General features: G+C 41.0%; 1 protein-coding gene across 3 annotated transcripts in view; it reads right to left on the bottom strand.

Moving 5' to 3' along the window:
• Positions 1-669: 669 nt before the first annotated feature.
• The window catches only part of SLC25A13 (solute carrier family 25 member 13), a 100,738-nt gene continuing 82,075 nt past the window's right edge, over positions 670-19,332 (bottom strand). For all 3 annotated transcript variants that reach the window (XM_064444574.1, XM_064444575.1, XM_064444573.1), the window contains 5 exons: positions 17,282-17,422; positions 6,849-6,987; positions 2,936-3,094; positions 2,766-2,856; positions 670-1,887 (listed from right to left, as the gene is read on the bottom strand). In XM_064444574.1, the coding sequence (XP_064300644.1) occupies positions 1,698-1,887; positions 2,766-2,856; positions 2,936-3,094; positions 6,849-6,987; positions 17,282-17,422 (720 nt within the window). In that variant the 3' untranslated portion in view covers positions 670-1,697. The remainder of the gene's footprint in view (positions 1,888-2,765; positions 2,857-2,935; positions 3,095-6,848; positions 6,988-17,281; positions 17,423-19,332) is intronic.

Here is a 19,332-nt window from a genome sequence, read left to right as displayed (position 1 = left end):
AGCAGCAGGCAGATGTCATCTCCCCTCGCTTTCACGTGCATGAGGACTGCAGATGCTACTCCTGCCACGACTCCATTTCACCGGTAACTTCAAAAATGCAGATTAGTCCAAGAGAATAATTTTCATGATGACCCAAACACAAACACAATAATAGAGTGATTTCCATTTCAGCATTTCCACAAGTTATAGTACAGCAGTGTGATACGGCATACCTAACTCATTCTCCTGCAAAAATACTGCACCTATGCATTCCCTCGGCTTACAGTCAATGTTGAAGGCCCCCATCCCCCACCCCAAGAAGACAAGCAAGACCAAATTCTTCCTGGTCTTAAGAGGTATCACAGAAGACACCCAACAGTACCTTCAGCTGGCTAGGTAGTCAGACTGGTTGTAACACATTAACCTCCCCCCAAAAGTAAAGGTCAAAATATCGAAGCTTGCTCCAATCCTGGTTTTTGACGGAGGAAAAATGTCTTTTTTTCAGTGACACCTACACCAACAGATGTCTTTTCTACACAAGGGAATTCAGGTAATTTGTTCTCAAGCTGGAAGTGTTTTTACAGCCTACATGTCCAAATACTAACTTCATCTTAACCTAACTTTATAACTGAAGTTGGACAAGACAGTTGATGTACTACGCTTCTTCCGTAACAGAGTACCATGTGTGCATCTGTTTGAAAGGTTTATTTCTATCTTCATAAATACATAATTTTCTAAACACTGTGCAAGGCACCCAAAAATTAAGTAAAATCTTTTCTTTTAGAGTATTTTAATCTCTTTTAACTCAATGAAGTAAATAAGAATCTGAAACCACCTATTTGCCAATTACAAGCCAGCAGTTAAGGCAGGTACCATTGATACAGTGCATGAATTTTCTATTGCAGTTATTTAAACAAGCAGCGTTTTACTATAGAAGTGCATATATGAACCGAATTCCAAACACCAGCAACCCAAGATAGGCACCTAGTTATGAAATTTCCTTGTATGTGTAGTAGAATGCCAAAAGTTCTGCCATAAAGTGCAAAGACTATGGACAATAACACTTTCTTTTGAGCATTTTGATACCAGTAACATAATACAACGGCTAAACATTTATAAATGTGGTTTCCATTACAAAAACATGTTCCACATAAAAGCTTCATAATACAAGCCAGAAACAGAACTTGTGCGTGTACATATTTATAAAGTTGAAGCTGTACTGGCATACTTAGGTACCGGGTATACATTTGCTGACCTCTACAGACACGCACTAAGTTTATAACCACTTTACATGTACAGTCAGAATCATTCCGCTTTGAGCACCGTGATATCCACTGAGTTTTTCCATTTGAGTGACGATGTGCGACATCTGCCCTGGTGATCCACAACCGAGCATTGCCTGTAAGATGATCTGGTTCACAGCTCTCACCCAGCCCTCCCCAATAAACGGAACCTAAAATTAGTGTCTTCCCAACACAAGCACATGTCAGATGTGGACAAATACATTCATGGTCCCGAACTTAAAACAACTGGTAAGAATTTCACAGTGATCTGGTTAAGGAAGCACAAAGACAAATGATTACGTTTAAGATGAAAATTGCCTTAAAACTCAAATGAAGCTAAGCTGTTATATGACGAGAAGCTAAAGGAACAAAGTATTAACCAATTAGAAAAGTGGCTCTTTCCCAACTAATAACAAAAAGCCTACAGCAATAAACTTAGGGTCCTACTGCTGCAGCAGCCTTTGAGGTAGGTGGCGATGGCTTAAACCGAGGTAGGTAAAGTCCAAACTTGTTTTCAATCCCTGCGAAAGTGGCAACTGCCAATTTATAACCACCAACATGGTCAGGGTTAGGAGCAGGGAGCGTGATCCTGGATTTAGGAACGGGCTCTGATCCGGCTGGTTTTCTGCAAAATAATGAAAATAATAAATTAATTTCCAGAGAGTAAAAGCAGTATGCCCAAAATCTCCTCCATAAACTAAGCTGAATGAGACATCTGAGCGTACGTAACTAACTAAATCAAATGCTACAATGTAATGAGAAATACCCTGGTTTAAAACCTTCCAGAACAGTTAGGGGCCTTCGTGCTGATTGTGTATGGTTAAATCCAGATAAAATTTGTAGTGCGTTCATCAGCACTGCAGCGTGGGGGAGCAGGGGTTCACAAGTCTGCCACAGCGCACAACCAATCCAGGAACCTAGTGGAGTTCAGTTAATGTTTGGCTTTCAAAAACTACTGTCCCCAAAGCTTCGTAAATGGCCTGCAGCTGCTCCTGGGATCACATTTAACAGCAATCTGCACATCCATCTGCATCGTCAACAAAGACAGGAGGCAGAGCTGAAGCTCCAACAAATAGGTTTTGGACTTAGCGACACCTTTAGGCTTTCTTGCATGTCAAATACCCCGCCTAATCAGGGGCACAGCTCCTCTACCAAACTAATGAGGACTAATGCAGAGCGTATCCTGACCTGGCAGGCGTCACTTTTCCCCTGCAGTTATATCCCCAGCCCATTACTTAGCCTCTCACTGTCTCTGTTTACACTAATGCAGGTCACCAGCTTGAAATGGTGGTATAAAATATGGTAAAGCCTTGCTGTGAAACAGGTACCAGCATATCATCCTAGCCTCCACCAGTGCAGTGTGGTTTAAATAGTATTTACAAAGCCTTTGCGATGTGTCCTCTGTAATACCAAGGCCCTGAGACTGGCACAGGAGCAGCAAGACCTACACAGAACCAGGTGCAGCATCAGGGTCCCAGGCAGATTCAGACACCACATACTTACACTCCCCCAAAGTCCACGTAGAACCATCTCTGCAGTAGCTCGTAAGTCACTAGAGTTACACCAAACTGAGGAGAAGATCGAAATACACGAGCTTGAAAGAAAAAAGAAGAGTTTCTAAGTGACAAAACCCACAAGTGGAAATCACTTAGTAATCAAAATCTCTTACACACCTCCTGCTCCCTTCCACAGAGCCTTTGGACCTTCCTCTCGAAGGATCTTCAAAAAGCAGTCTACAACGCCGCTGTAGGTGGTCTGTCCTGCCCGGGCTGCCACCTGTAGCCTTGTTTTGATCACATCTGCAGGGGTCACCAGAGAGGCTGCAGGCATTCCTACACAACACAAAAATCATCAGTGCGTACCACCGACTTGTCACATGTGCTACACACCTCGTTTACGCAGGGGTGACCATGCCTTCTGTCCTTGCATCAGGAGAATCCAGCCACACTTGATTTAAGCAGAAGCTGAGAAAGAGAACGAGCAACAAGAGGCAGCCGTTGTGGACGTGGCTTTGCTGAGAGAGAGCTTCTCCTAGAGGAACAACCATATCACATGCTTCCTGCCAAGCAGGGAGGCACGGGCTGGAGTTTTCAGCGCTAACCAGAAACTTGCATAGTTAATAAGCACAAAGTTTTTGGAGGTGAGGTCGATCTTTCCCTTTCCTTTTCACGCCTCTCTGTGGTTCCTGGCATTCTGGTTGCACACTGTGCTAGAATAGCCTGTACGTGCACACGCACACCCCCCTCACACAGCAATGTCACCGAGAAGCAGATAACACCGGGCAAGCTCAGTACGGCGTGACAGCTAAGGTTTAAAAAAAGGGTCATACTTCTCATTAGGAATGGCAGACTGCTCAGCTGCAAAGCCACAGCTGACATCCTCAGCACAACACTGGGAGGAAGATTTAAATTTACTCTGGCAGATAATCAACTGAAAGCAAAAAATACCAAATTACCAATGGGTGGTATTTCTAAAATCATTCCTATCCAAACTGGGACTGCCCATGTTTAGAATTGAAAAAAAAAGCCAAAAAGAAAAGCAACGAGACTGCACCCAGAAGACACTGTCTCTTATGGTTTTATTACTTTTCCATTCTGCATCTGTTCCAAACCAACTTGGTCAGATGTAGATGCATAAATCTCCTTTGCTTTTTTTTTTTTAGGCTTAATAATTCTGTAACAACTTTTGTCCAAACCAGCATGGTCTGGCTACAAGCACCAGAGCACCCTTCCTGCAGACTGCTCTGAGAGATGTAAGTATCACCAAAATAAGAACTCCTCTTCCTCTCATGGACCCCCCCAAAATAACGCACGAGCTGAATTTGCACAGTGGTCAGTCTGGCAGGCAAGTGCTATAACCCAGTAAAGGTTTCTGATCTCCAGAAATGTTGAAATTCCTCTTTGCTTAGCCTTACCCACACCAGGATATTGGTGAGTCTTCAATTTAAAGCTGGACTTTTGTCCTTCAAAAGCCAACCAGTGTTTTCAAGGAAAACCAAAGGACATACTTAGAAACAATTCTGCTTACTACACGTTGACTTCCATCTCTTTATTCCTCGTTCCTTATTGCTGAGGATATTCTGCAAAGATGTTTTTAATCCTGTTTTTAGGAACTATGTGTACAGGACAAAAGACTTTACAGACAAATAAAAATTTACAGGTTGCTCCTGTGAGGAGCTTACAATCAAAATGAGACAAATGGCACAGCAGGAGCTGACAATAAAAAAGAGGAGCGAGGGGAGGAGAAGGAAATTCATGGCGGCAATAAGCAGATGGAGCAAATTAAGGAGAGATCCTGTAGCTGATATTAGAATCATCTCAGAAAAGGCTGTGGCACAACAGGTTGAGACATCTGGTGAGCAGTGAAAGCCAGAAGCAGATCAAGCTAGGTAACGTGCATGTTGCATGTGTCCCTAACAACAATGAAAAGGAAGAAAATATGCTCAGCACAAGCAACGCCCACTGCAAAGCGCGGAGGTGCGCATCTGAGCACGGCCAGCTTGAACATCCTGGCACCATGGGGCTGTGGAAAGGTGGAGTTTCCCACGCCCGGTCAGAGCTCACGCACACGTCTGAAGTCCGGTGGCCAGGTGAGATCCCCCGGCCAGAGCAGAGACATCAGCCCAGAGACCAAGCCAGCGTTTCAGAGGTGGTGGGGTTTTCGTTTTGTCTTCCCCTTGACTTTCTTGTGGCAAAACAATGGACACATATGCCCCTACCACACTTTACTTGTACCCAATAAAAGAAATGCCTTGTTTTTGTAAACAGTATGATGAGTGTTGTATCTTTAACACTAATTTGCTCATGAGAGTTAACCTAGGATGGGATTCACAGGAAGCACTGGATAAAATTCACATTATAGCTAGTTTGGTAAGCCATATCAGCAACAATAAAGACTGCTTCTGTGCCTGAACTTCAAAGGGATGGTTATCTCAGTCTACAATCACCTGACAATGGCTAGAAAGAGAAAAATAGGAAAATCTAAGAAATTACTTGGCTTAAAAATGCCAGCTTATGTTTCAAGTCTGTAAATATGATCTAAAGTTCAAAAATTGTTTTGTTCCATTAAAATTGGTGAGAAATAAGCTGGCTGTAAGCTCCTGTTGGGGGTCCTGGAGGCTGGTGCTAGTTTGGGGTGGGGGAGGGGAGGGGAAAAGGGTTTTTAAGTACCAGTCATTTGAACACAGCTGGTTTTCCTAGTGCTAGGTCAATTTCTCTGGACTACGAGTTACTGAATACAGACCAAACCCAAAGAGATGAAGCTATACGCTTCAACAAGACAGACTGTCAGGCTTTGCCTATATCCTAAGCCCAGATACTGGCTATAAAAGGTCAATGGCCCTTCAGGAGACACAGCCCCATGCATAATCTTGACCAAGAACAGTTTCCCCAGGGAGAAGAAAACTCAGAATTAGACGAGAAAACATAGCTAAACCACCAGCCACCTATCTGTACTGGATTCCTGCCATTCCATCATCTTTCTCACCCAGCAGGTAGCAGCAGCCTGTCAGGGGTGGAGGAAGAACTTGGGTGCAGCTCAGAGAGACCAGGCAGTCAATGAACACGATGGAAATACACGCTGATGGGAGCCCTCCTGCTTGCTACACACTCCCAAAAAGGTCTTGTTGCACAAATTTTCAAGCTCGTTTGCTTTCTGAAGGCAAAACCTTGGACACAGCAGGAGCGGGACTCTCAGGCTGCCCTCTCCAGGAGGCAGCTACCACCAAATGGTGGTCCCCTTTGGGTGTACAAGCTGGGTGCTGTGCCAGGGACCAGCTACGCAGCAGACACAAAGGGAAGCTTAGGCTACAAAGTATGTCTCTGTCTTTTCCCTTAGGCTCTCGAGCTCTCAAGTTAAAAGCATCTGTGACAAGTTAAGCATGATTTGGCTTTCCTATCCACTATGTAGCAGACTAAAACAAGCAAGCGCTCAAGATCACACTCAGCATCTCTGTCATATCTGGATACGCTAGGAATCAGCAACCTGAAACACAGGCACAACAGAAACATTTTCAAGATTTTATTTTGTTTGATATAAAAAATTATATCTATTTTGTTTAATATAAAAAAAATTATTATATCCCCACAAAGCCAAGTAACTGCATGCGATACTCTGGGTAGCAATTAACTGTCATCATTTTGTCGCAGGCTATGTCATTGTGTTTGGAGAGCTGTATTGCCAGCATGGCCTTTGGACTCCACGTACCAAAATGCAAGATTCCTCTGATCATAAAGAATTTCACAAATGCCGTGATTTTATTTATAAACCATTTCAACAAAACTTTACCAGTCAGCCAGCCACAAACAAAAACGGTGCAGTAACTTCACAAAGTATGACAATACATGATGAGAAAACATCAGCATTTAAATCTTTCCCTTTGTTTTTCCTCCTGAACATTGTGATTATACCAGGAACTTACAGTATCTTTAACATCAACTCACTCTGCAGCATGGTGGCTTTCTGGGTTTTGGGCACAAGGTTGCAAAATACGTACGGTTCTTCTGAGCTTTTCATAGTTCTCACTGCCATAACTATTGCACTGCAGGTGCAACGTAGTGGCATGCAAAAAGAAACCCGGGCACTCACCAGCTATTGATCCAGCCAAGAGCAGATTTCCAGGGCTGACCCTCCCATCTTCATTTGCAAGTGAAGCTTTCAAATGAGCGTAACAGGGGAAGTAAATGGCAGAGAAGGGGATGTCACGCAAAAAGCACGCCTTAGCACCCTGTGTTGAAAAAGAGAACAAGTTCTGAGAACGAGCAAATTTAACATGATGAACTATGAACACCAGAGAAGAGAGCAACATTGTATTTTTTTGTTTTGTTGCAAAGGGCTGATAGAAAAAGCAATCCTTCACTCAAAATTTGGAGAGATCCATGTATTTCACTCTGCCAAAGTGTGTGTGTATTGTTTCTTGGTTCAGAAATTTCTCTCATTGTATTTACCTTGTCTGCTTGCTCTCCCTCACTCCCTAGTACTGTAGTTACTTGCTGGCAATAGAAAAAATATCAGAGTTTACTCCAACACATGACAACACCTTTGCAGAATTTTAAATAGTTGACATTGTAGCCACGCACATGTAGTGGGAGCTCAGGATGTGTCTGAAGAAGACTGAGCCAAAGGACAGGTCTGTCCCCTCTCATTCCCACTTGAAATAAATACTTCAGGGAAAATAGTGCCCGGTCCATGCATTTATGCAGACATTGCAATTGATAATGCAACATAAATTGAGGAAAAGAGAGTAGGGCCGTGACACTAACTGAGACCAGCCGGAAGGCACAAACAGGAGGTGGTTTTGGAAAAAATGGGTAAAATCTTCCAAGCTTGAGAAAGAAATGGTCTGAGGATGAGCCTAAGCCTCTTCTCTTTGAAGTGAGGGTGGAGTTGTGATGAAACAGCTTGAGGTTCACCCACAAGCCCTCACGGGATGCCCTTGATACTGTACTTTTCTTGTGCGGAGGTCTACCAGGGCATGGTTCAGTGCCAGACATTTCACAGGGGATACACTAATATCTACAGAATTTAATTAAATCTAATGATATGCTTGGACATATCTGTAAGCTTAGCTTGTACTATAATAGCAGTTCAGATAAAGCGCTTATCCAAGTTGGTTGCTGGTTATCAAAGCAAAGACGCAAGAGCTGCAAAGTGCCAGAAAAACTGAAAAGTCGCCTTTCAGCAAGGCAAGGCAGGGCCATGCGACCAGGACTGTGTGACGGGAAAACCAGGTCCTGCGAGCCAGTTCATGGGAGATGCTGGTCAGTACAGCTTGCAAGCTGAGAATGCCTATGAGAAAATAAAGATTTATCTAAAAACAGCCATTAGATCTTCTAGTCAGACTTTCCGTGCGTCACAGACTCAGTTACCGAGCATGGTGAGCACAACATGCCCTGCTCCAAGCCCAGCTGCTTTCCACCACACTTTCTTAGCTTATTTCTTGACATTTTCAAACTGAGGACTGACCACTTCCCCTGACAGTCCTTTCGGAGTTAATGATGCCTGCTGTTAAGACCCTTTGCCTTGTCGCTCAGCTGGATTTGTCCGATTTACGCTGCCAATCGCTCGTTCTCCTTATGCCTTTCTAGATACACTGAGGAAAATGCCATAAAGGAACTCGAAGCGCTGCTGTTGCAGCCGCTCCACTGTTCACCTGTGTTGAATGGGGTTATCAGCCACAGAACAAAGTGATGCTGGGCTGGATTCTCCTCTCAAAATTACCTGCAAAGCCCATACACTTTACCTTGAGGGCACAGAGAAGGTGAATCTTCTGTATTCACCAGAGACACAAGAATTCTGACCTCTCCTGTGCAACAGGAGCCCATTTTACAGTTCACCTTTAATCTTCACATAAAAAGAAAAGACTAGGGTTTTACCAAGTTCTGTATGAAAAAAAAGCTTTTTAATGATCAAACGTCTGCACCATATTTACCTCACAGAAAAATTATGAAACTCACTAACGAAACTTCCACAGACCAACACGGTTCCTTCAAAGATTTATTTTTAGAGCATGCTTTTCCTCAGAGCAAATCTCCTCACTGCCTTTGCCCTCAGGGCACATTACTTTTATTTTCTTTGCAATGTTGTCATTAAACACTGCACACATTTTTTCCTCTGCATTTTTTTCATACTCTGAAATATCTCAACATAGTTAAAATAACTTACGGAAATGAATAAACTCCAAATACGAGCAACTCTTAACTCAACCCAAGCTGCTGATATTTCTCCCCCTTCATTAAAAGGCTCTTTATCATGGGGCAGAAATGGCATATTGTTAACATCACTAATAATACGCATTCAGGTACACGGAGAGGGAGGGATGTCCATCAACTTAGTTGGCTCAGTGTAAACAAAACCTGGATCAAAACTTGGATCCACTTTAATAATAACCCAGCTTGGCTCTGGTCCAGCATTGCAACAGTCTAAAGTTTCCCCCCATCATTCCGTTTAAAGTCTGGGAAAGCATGTTTAAAAGCAGGCCTCATTTAACTTCAAGTTAATCATCCGCAACCAGCCTAGGCCAATTAGGAAGGCTTAGGGAGATTGGCCACAGTATCTTGAAAAGCAAAAGAAACATTTATTTTACTTCTCGCACCTTTTTGATGTGGACAACATGCTGAAAGCCAAAAGGAGTTTTAATCAATCCCCAGAAAGCTGTAAGGATCATCCGCCCGAGTTTATTCTGGCAGCCAAGGTGCAGACCTGCCAGGCATGAAATTGTTGGGACATCCCACGCAACGTGACATGCGCCTCCCTCACACAACAGCCAGTTGGCTCCCATCTTCAATCTCTTTAATAACCTTAAAGCTCTTAATCTGGGATAGTATCTCACTGAATAAACCAACGGGGGGAAAAAACCCTGATTGTCAACGATTCGGACAAATAAGGCCAAGTCAGTGCTGGGGCAGGTTCTTTAGCATGCTAATTCCTGCTTATACCAGCTCTACCTGCAAATAAGGCTCTAAACAAACTATTTCTACTACAAGGGGAGGGTAATTACACTGACAAAGGCACCTCTGTGTCGGGTTGGGCAGAAGGAGCCGGCAGGTCTGGGAGACGCAGGCTTAACCTAGTCTCCTGCAGTGAATGCACATTGTCTAGTGCAGGGGGAAAAATGCCAGACTGGGGGGACCTAGCAGCATTCAAGACAACAGTGGTGCACCTTGTCTGAGAGGGTTATTTAATGCTTCTGGCACCTGTACTTATAGCCACCCCCTCTTTTTCTCCTTTACAGGTTTAGAATTTATTTGGCATGTATAATTGTTATTTTGATCCTATAGCTACAAACAATAGGCAGCATGTCATTTCTTGATCATTTTGCATTCTTCTAGGGTTTTACTACAGAGTTAACCCTTTGGAATCGGAGCCCTAACAGCACCTAGCAGGTTTTATAACAGTCAGGCAAACACTACAGGCATTTGCTCTCAAGGGCTGTAATTTTTTCTACTGTAAAATGACATTGCCTTAAAAGCTGCTATAGGTTTTTACTCACATATATTTATACCAACCAAAATATGAAACTGATTTAGCACATCAAGTTAGAGGAATAAAACACTGAATTCAAATGCTGTGCCAGCAATTCAGATTGTTTGCAGACAAAAATTAGAGCACTTCTTAGTTGGAACGGCAGGTTTTTGGTTATTTTCAAAGAAAATTTCTGAAGAGCAGGTTTTCACATACAAGAACGCAGTCACAAATAAGGATGGTGGATGCAAATTAAGGTAACTCAAAACTTTTACTACTCTGTTTTGTATGTTTATCATCCTGCTGTAAACTCACAACTTCAAGAGGTGAAATATCTCAGCTTTATCAAAGCAACCAGGTGGGAGCTTGGTACACATCCTGTCAGCTGAGATTACACTTTCCAGGTCAACACACTAGAAGCCCATTTATGAAGTTGTCAAAAAAAAAATTACGAGACTTTTGGAAGCCTTTCTGACTAGTTTTGGAAATACGAACTGTGTTGGTGATATCAGCCAAAGCACAAACCTGAGCTAAATACCTTCTATTAATTTTAATAATAAATATTACCACAACCAATGTATCCTTTCCGCCAAGAATCATTTACTACCATATTATTTACCATCTTCTCAGGACCACAGAATAACTTTGTTGTGCAAAATTATGGAGTGGCACTGTCTGTTATGCTGTAAGGCACTATTCACAATGGTTATTTATAAAAAGAGTAATATTTTATTAAACACTTTATGGCAGATATTATATGGATATGAGTTTCTATAATGTACCAAATAAGCTGGTGTACTTACAATGTGTATTTACATGAGCACTTTAAAGATGTCCTTTTAAATCAACAGAATACAAATCCAACTGACTTTAATGGGACTTTATGCATATTAGTGTGTAAGACAGAAGATATATTAGCTAATCTTGTACAATTACTTTAGTATTCAACTGTGACCAGAAATTAAATAAAATCTATTAAAAATACTGAAAAACAGAAGTGTATCCTTTCCCATTTCCGCCAACATAAATGACATTTTGCATTAGGTTAAATGGTATTTTCCCTGACTGGGATATGTTGTCTCTATATTTTCAAGAATAGCTGTCATCTACAGAACATCTGTAGCTAAAGAAGAATTTACTAGTCATAAGCTTCCATGCCCTGGTGCTTTCACAGCAACAATTACTGGCAGAAAGAAGACAAACAGAGGAAACAAATTCCTTCTGCAAAAGTGCTGTTATGTGCCTCCCCAAAGGAGCAGCTGGGTTTTGAGAAGTACAGTGTTTTAAAATACTTATTTACACAAGTAGTTCTGAATTTTAGACAAAGGCAGAAAAAAATATTTGCTTTCTAGCTTTAAAGAACTACAGGGGTTCAACCCAGCAGTTAGCCTAATGAGCTGTATGTGTCAAATCTTTTAACTGCTGGAATTAACATGCATTTTATTTCTAAGCTTTATATCATTACAGAATTGCTAGTATCTGAACACCCAGCGAAGGCACAGTGAGTCTGGGAGGAAGGCTTGACTTTACATTGCTGTCCTTATTATGAGGGACAATTAGCTAAAGTGAAAAAAGCTCTGTTTTTCCAGACCTACTGGTCTTTAGTGGGGAAGGAAAAGAAAGCAGCAGAAAAGGCCAGAAAGCAGCTTTGGAGAAAAAGGTCTGGAGGGTACTGGCGGCCAAGCTGAGTCTGGGTCAGCAATGCCTCTTTGCAGTGAAGACAGCCAGCCACACCCTGGGCTGTAGTAGCAAGGGTTGCAAGACAAGTGATTATGGTCTTCCCTTCAGCACTGGTAAGACCACATCTGGAGTCCTGTGTCCAGTTCTGGTCTTTCCAGTACAAGAAAGACGTTGCCACAGTGGAGTGAGACCCGGCGCAAGGCCGTCAAGCCAGCTGGGTAGCCCAGCTGGTGTATGAGGAGAGGCTAAGGGAACTCAGTGTGCCCAACACCAAGAAGAGCAGGCTAGGGGGAGACCTTATTGCTCTCTTCAACTACTTAAAAGGAGGGTGCAGGGAAGAAAACTCTTCTTGGAGGTGCACAGTAGAAGGATTAGAGGCAATGAACAGAAGCTGGACCATGGCCAATTCCAATAAGGCATTAGAGAAAGGGTGAGGGATTTTGGGTTTTGCTTGTTTTAAACCACGAAGGTGGTCAAATACTGGGTCGGGTTGCCCAGATGACCTCCGGACTAGCTTTCAACACAAATTATTCTGATTCTAACATCAAGACTGCAAGTAGAGCGGAGCACATAGCAGAGATCTCAGCAGAGTACTACTGTGAATTGCTTTGTGTCACTAGCACAGTAGAGCACCATGTTAACATGCCAATGAATGACCTAAAAGAATATTAATCTCACTAACATAGAGGGGCACCAAAACTACACAACCCAGCTTCTCAGTGATTCTCAAATAGCTATCCCCTAGAACACTGGGATAATTACGATCATAACCAATACAAGATTAACTCAGCTGGATGCAAAAATGGTTTATATAGCATTTCCTTTGTTAATCTGTTGACATGAGACATAAGATTTATTTGTCTGTGCCTTGGTTTTCTCTGTTAATGCAAGACGGGAACACTGAAATTACCTATATCAGGGGTGTGTGGGCATTGTATTTTACAATCCACAGAAAGTGCTTCATAGGTAGAAATTAATACAAAATATAAGACTTCAAACAACAAGCAGTAGATACTGTTAAAACATGCAGGAATTTGCCTCTTGAAGCTAAGACTGATATATGTATCTAATTCTTCGCATCTTCTGGCTGCAGTTATGACTAATGAAAGTACATTCTTCCTTGCCAACTACTATATGGACTCTTACAGGTTTTCACCCAAATTTCAGCATAAAAGATTCATGGGAACTAAGCAGAGAATGCCAGATTAATCTATGGTGGTAAGAACAGCTTTCAAGATGATTTATTTCTGAACTGAGAAAATAGAATTTTCACTGCAGTCCTTGCAACACGGTAAACAAAACAGCACCAACAGCACCAAAGCGGAGCGAGAGAAACAGAAAAGCTAGCGTGCAGCAGACTGGATGACCAGTCCTGATTTAAGAGGTTTGTAACTTATTCACACAGAAGCAAACTCACACTGATGAGCAATGGAAACACTTCAGCTCTACTACAAGCTTGCAGACTGACTGGTAATGTTCTCATTCATCACAAAAAAAACCAACCGCTTAAAAATATCCATGCTCCTATTTTGACAAACTATCATTGTGGTAATACTAGTTACAGGTTAACATCATGTCTTCTGGGCTCCGTCTTCCTTGTAAATATGTGATATCCCTCCATTTATTCTATCTCTATAATAAGCCCATTTTCTCCACTGCTGGCAGTACAGACACATCACTGATCTTTGCTCTCTGTGGATTTCACCATCCAACCGTTAGGCTGAGGGAATCCCTTTTCTTCCCATCTCAAAGCGAGACCTTTATGGAAATTCTGTAAGCGATAGAGGATTCTGTCCCTCTGTCCAGCTTCTCATATTATCCTGCCCTACTTGGCCTCATCTAGTCCATGGCCATCTTCACCTTTTCCAGGGACTCAGCACTACAGGCACTTGATATCCATTAATCTGGACATCAGAAGTGAATTATTTGGGTGGTCAGCGGTGGAAACTGCTGTAGAAAACTGCAGTCAACCCCTCTTAGAGCAGTTTTACAGGAATTTCTAACAAGTCAAGTGGAAAAGGAGGAACATTATGGTCTTGAACCAAAACTGACAGGGCAGTTAATCTTTAGTGGTTTTGCTTTCTTTTGGCCACAAAAGAAAAAAAAAAAAACTCCAACAGAAAATAAATTCAGGCCATACAAAAAAAAATTTGTTATTAACTATGAAATGAAATATTATATTTAAATGTGATTGTTAAAACAATTTTTTTAAAAGAGAAGTTAGGGGGAAAAAATATATCAATTTATTTCAAATGAAAATTCCGTAAATGAAAAGTCTATAATTTTGCTTTCAGCACTTGCAAAAGAAAGTTAATCAGTTGGTCCTAAATCATGGCTAAGATAGACCAGTGTTGAAACAGCTGGAATACCTAGCATGAAGGTCCATTAAGCCTATAAAAAGACTCCAAGATTCACAAATGAAACTGTCTTCTAAAACAAGTATTTACGCTTGTTCCTCTGCTGCAGTATGTATGGAGTCTTGCTTAGATCTAACTAATAGGTACATACATAAGAATTTGAGATGCAAGCCTTGTGTCTTGAGACACAAAAGACAAAGCCAAAAGAAAGACTTAAGATGCAAAGAGTTGTTCATGTTAGAGTGGACAGCATAAAAAGTACTGAGATAGACACAAAATCCTCATTCCTGTTGTATATAGCTTTAACGCTAATTTGACTCATTAAGAGTACAAGCACTCCAAATGTACCAAGATATTTAAGTTCTCATTGGTAGAACACTTACTATTATTTGAAGTTCACTTGATCGTTATATTCACTAATTTACTAGAAGCACCACCAGACAAGGTAGCACCTACCAAATCTAGTCTCATCTGAAATCCATTTCAAACCACTGATGTCTCTGGGTAGCATTTACTGGGGCTGGTGACTTTGATGCAATGAGTTACTAATCCTGCCTGGCCTCACCAGCACTGCCAGCTTCAGCACAAGCATTTGGGAGACAACTGCTTTTGCCTCTAACGCTGCTGTTCCACAAGCACCTCAAGGCAGTACAAAACTCCTCTGATACAGACTGGTGGGTTCCCCATGCCATGAAGGTATTTCTCCCTTTGCCTGGGTACAACCATCCTGAGGAGATACAGAATGAGCTGGTCTGGGTTCAGAACAAACTAAGCCATAAGAAAGAGGAGGTTTTAGTTTTAATGAGTTTCCTGTTCCTGATCATTATGTGGCTGCACCAACACAGTTGCTGGCCTATGGGGGAGGGGACAGATAGAATTGCCATTTTTTTCAGCTACAGTGCCAAAGTGTTTGGTGGACAACAGCACAAACCTGCTCAGTGACAGAGCTAGGCGTGACTAAGGGTGCACTTCAACACAAGCCTTCTGACATGGTCTGTGCTCCATTGGGTGGATGACAGTGATTGCCAGGTTAAATTCTCTAGTTTTGTCAAATCAGTCAAGTTTTTGCAGGCAATGAATCCAAACTGGACATACAAAAGGACATGTATACATGGTGGAGTCGAGTGGAGGGAAGGAGAGACAACAGTAGAGTAAAAACAAATCAAAACCTTTCTGTGGCTTTTTTTGTGGAGGCAAATGGACTTAATGAATGAACCAGCAGAACTGTGTAGTTTGTGATTAATAACTGCCTGTTTCAATGCAACATAGTGCGGTAACCAGCTCCTGTTCAGGTGTATTTCTTACAAATATTCACCAAGTATCTACTCAAGAAAACAGAAATAATTCATAACATGACCCAAGGCATTAATACCATTTAAAAATGGAAAAAAAATGTAGCAAATTCTGCCCAGCCACCAAGAGTGGGTATTCAGGGAAGAAAAAAAATCCAAAAAATGCTAACTTTAGTAAACTACTTCATCGCTCTTTCTCGGTTTACGTTTTATTTTCACTAGTCCAAGTAAAAGTCAGTAGCTGCCCTCCATTTCTGCACAGCCTCAGGGCTGCAGGCTGTTTACCATATCCATGTTTTCAGTTGTAAATGTTGACCTGATCAACACCATAATGCCATTTACTAGGAGTTTACACAATAGCATCAGCTTCAGTAAAACACCTAAAAAATTAGCAAGTCAATTTAAAGGGAAAAACAAGTCCCCATTAAATCCTATTCAGACCTGCAACTTCTCTCCAGGCCAAAACATACATACATCTACTCGCAGGCAGGCTTCCACTTTGTAATGTTAACAGACCAATTTAAAAGGATTGGATGCTTAAAAATGGAGATGGAGGGGGATGGGGCTCATCTGGTGGTTTTTGAAGCATCTTCAGTTTACACTGCTGCAAATAAGAATCAGAGGAATACTGCCTGCTGCACTGGAAATACTGGGACAAATGGGTAGCGTGAAAGCTTTCCCCCGAGAAGTAGACTGCAGAATCTGAAGAAACACTACACGGTGCTCTGCAGTATATGGCATTCATTACAGGTTTTTTTTTCAATACTGTGTGTAACAGCTATCTCAAAGTATTCATAGAATCATAGAATTGTTAAGGTTGGAAAAGACCCTTAAGATCATCGAGTCCAACTGCTAACCTATCACTGCCAAGTCCACCACTAAACCACATCCTCAAGCACCACGTCTACCCTTCTTTTAAATACCTAGTATCCTTCATCTAAAAGTAGAAGGCAGTATGTTAATCCTTTAAATTATTTGCAGCATGTATCCTATTAGATTCAACAGAATATGTTTCTAATCCTGCTGCAGTCTAACATTAAACCTAACTTTATTTCTACTTATTTATGTATCTATGTGAAGACAAGATATATAGGAAGCAGAATCGTAGAGTCTGGAGTACACACTCATAAAAGCAGCTTTTCCTGATGTTATTTGTGGCAGTGTTGTTCTAACCTAGCAAGGGGAAGCTTGCTTTAGTAGTTTATTTGTATGCTGGGCTCCCACTGTCTGTGTTTCTTCACTATTATTGTGCTGCAATTAATTTCCATCACCAGGTTAACAACGACATCTGGGAAAGTTGCTGAATCAAACACAGAAGACCAAAAGCACAGCTCCAAAACTGTAAGCTCTATATCATGAAGCAGATGAAAATAAGTTTATTTTTACACCAGGCAGAACATCAGGAATCACAAACTCATCCTCAATGAACAGTACTTACACCAGCTGAATTGGCAAAAGAAATCTTAGTAAGACAAGCAACACGAGACAGTTTCTTCCCTTAGTTAGAAATGAAAAATGAAGATATGATATCACATAATAAGGAACATCTTTTTAAATAGTTCAATTATACCCAACTATGAAAGTTTTTGAGAACAATGAAATGAGGTTTCAATTTTAAATGTTCAGAATTGGCTTTTAAATGCGCAAGATAGATAGATAGATAGATAGATAGATAGATAGATAGATAGATAGATAGATAGATAGATAGATAGATAAGAAAAAAGCATACCTTGTAGAGACCAAAGAAGCCTAAGTCCCGTAATACAGTTAGGGCACTAACTCGTGGACCAGTAGTAATTTCTCCAGCCACCTGTAATCGAATCTTGACAATTTCCAGTGGATTGGTAAAGATCACTTGAGATCCTCCAGCCTGAAATTAAAAGTGGAAGGCAGTACATTAACCCGTTATGTTATTTGCAGTGTACGTCCTGTTACATTCAAGAGAAGGCATTTTTAACCCTGCTGCAGTCGGTTAAGCTATTAGCAGACAAGAGTTTTAGTATTAGTTAATAAACTGCAGCTCACAAGGTAAGAAACCCACACCCCCATGAGATTAGTGGTCAGGGAAAACAGAGGAAGCAGGTCAGCCACTGCAGAACACTGCAGCACATCAGACAGACACTAGCTCAATTCTTGCTGCAAGAATACGTTCACCAACACCAATTTATGCAATACTGACAGGCCAAGAACATTGTAAAGCAAGTAAGGAAGTGAAAGGAAGAATTAGTAATTAAGTAAAGAAACTAAAATGTGCATGCCAGTACTTAGAAAGTGAAAACATACTATTGAAGAGTCAAGGACTGGCAGAAGCTTCTTCAATTTTGGCATGAGTTCATAAAACAAAGAACACATGGATTCCAAAGACCAGAACTGCAGATATCTTTTGCATTTTTAAAACCCCACTGAACTACCAGTTTCAGTGCCATTAAATGCTGTTTGAGTCAAGAGTCTGAGCTCCACATCATTATTTTTGCACCAGGTAATAAAGAAGGTCTACAGACCGAACGATTCCGTTGATCAACAACTGCTCAATGTTTTTAACATGTCAGTCTCCATTTGTTGGGAAGACATCACTCAACTGATTTTGAAAGTTAGTTTTAAAACACAACAGTGGCAGGCAGTTTAGACTCCCAGCTAGTTCTGGTAAAGTTCATCTCGTTCACAATACGTACTGCAGGGCATAACCTTTCTGCTATGCTGACAGATCCTGAGTTATAAATTTGAAACAAGAAAACGAAGTGGATTAAAAAAATGCTAAATCCAACCCCATCTGGCCCAAATTCAACAGAGTGTCATTCTAACTTCTGCTAATTTCTTAACTATGTGGCCCAACAGCTATGCCCTTCTCTAGGTTCTGAAATCACACAAACCATGCAAAGGGCAACCCTCACTCTCCCCACAACAAAACAAGAACTATTTTTTTTCTAGAAGGGAATGACTAAAATGAAAGAAGCTGCATTTAAAAGCACTTGCATATAGCCATGTCTAGTATGTAAATACAATGTGCACATCTTTTTTAAATTATCCAAATGTTAAAAGAATTAATCATAGCTCAGATTAACTATCATTCAAAATAAAAAATATGCACTGTAATATGGTTTAAATAATGTGCTGAAGAAATGGCAAATCGCACGAACAACTATTCTTGTCTACCACTTAGACTGAGCATACACAGTGCGGTTACAAATTAAAGTCTTTACATAACCCCCAAAATATCCCAAATGTTTCCTATTTTGACCAGAAAAAGCATGCTCTTGTGTAACTCAACTGGTTTTGACTTTCAAATTGGCATAATTTAATTTAACTGCTTTTACCAAACCAGAATCCTGGTACATATAAAACTGCTATTCTTGTTGCCATCAGAAATTAGACTGATAAATTATTTGGCACATATGCTGACTTCAGTTTTGCACTTAAACTGAAACATATTAAGTAAGTAAGCATTCAAAACAAAAAATTGAGTTTTTTTTAACTTGTCTACTCATCTTGCAAAGTTTCAATATTAAAAAAAAATCCTGGAAAGGTCTTTATGGCGAATTACAAATCCCTATGTAATAAACATTTTGCTCTATGTATTACAAATATTAAGTGTTCCCACATGCCATCACACATATTTTCTTCCTAAAAGGACAAAATCCCAATTGCAGGTGATAATGATCATTTGCAAGTTTGCTATACCACAGCCATCCTCTAAAACACACCACTTACAAACTCATACCAACTGATCTATGTTAGCACAAATAAACTACTTTCTCTCAGTATGATATTCTTGCAGTTCAT

Source organism: Phalacrocorax carbo, chromosome 2 (assembly GCF_963921805.1).
Source record: "Phalacrocorax carbo chromosome 2, bPhaCar2.1, whole genome shotgun sequence".
NCBI classification, from domain to species: domain Eukaryota; kingdom Metazoa; phylum Chordata; class Aves; order Suliformes; family Phalacrocoracidae; genus Phalacrocorax; species Phalacrocorax carbo.
The sequence above is the reverse complement of the archived record's forward strand: the minus strand, read 5'-3'. Positions and strand labels throughout refer to the sequence as shown.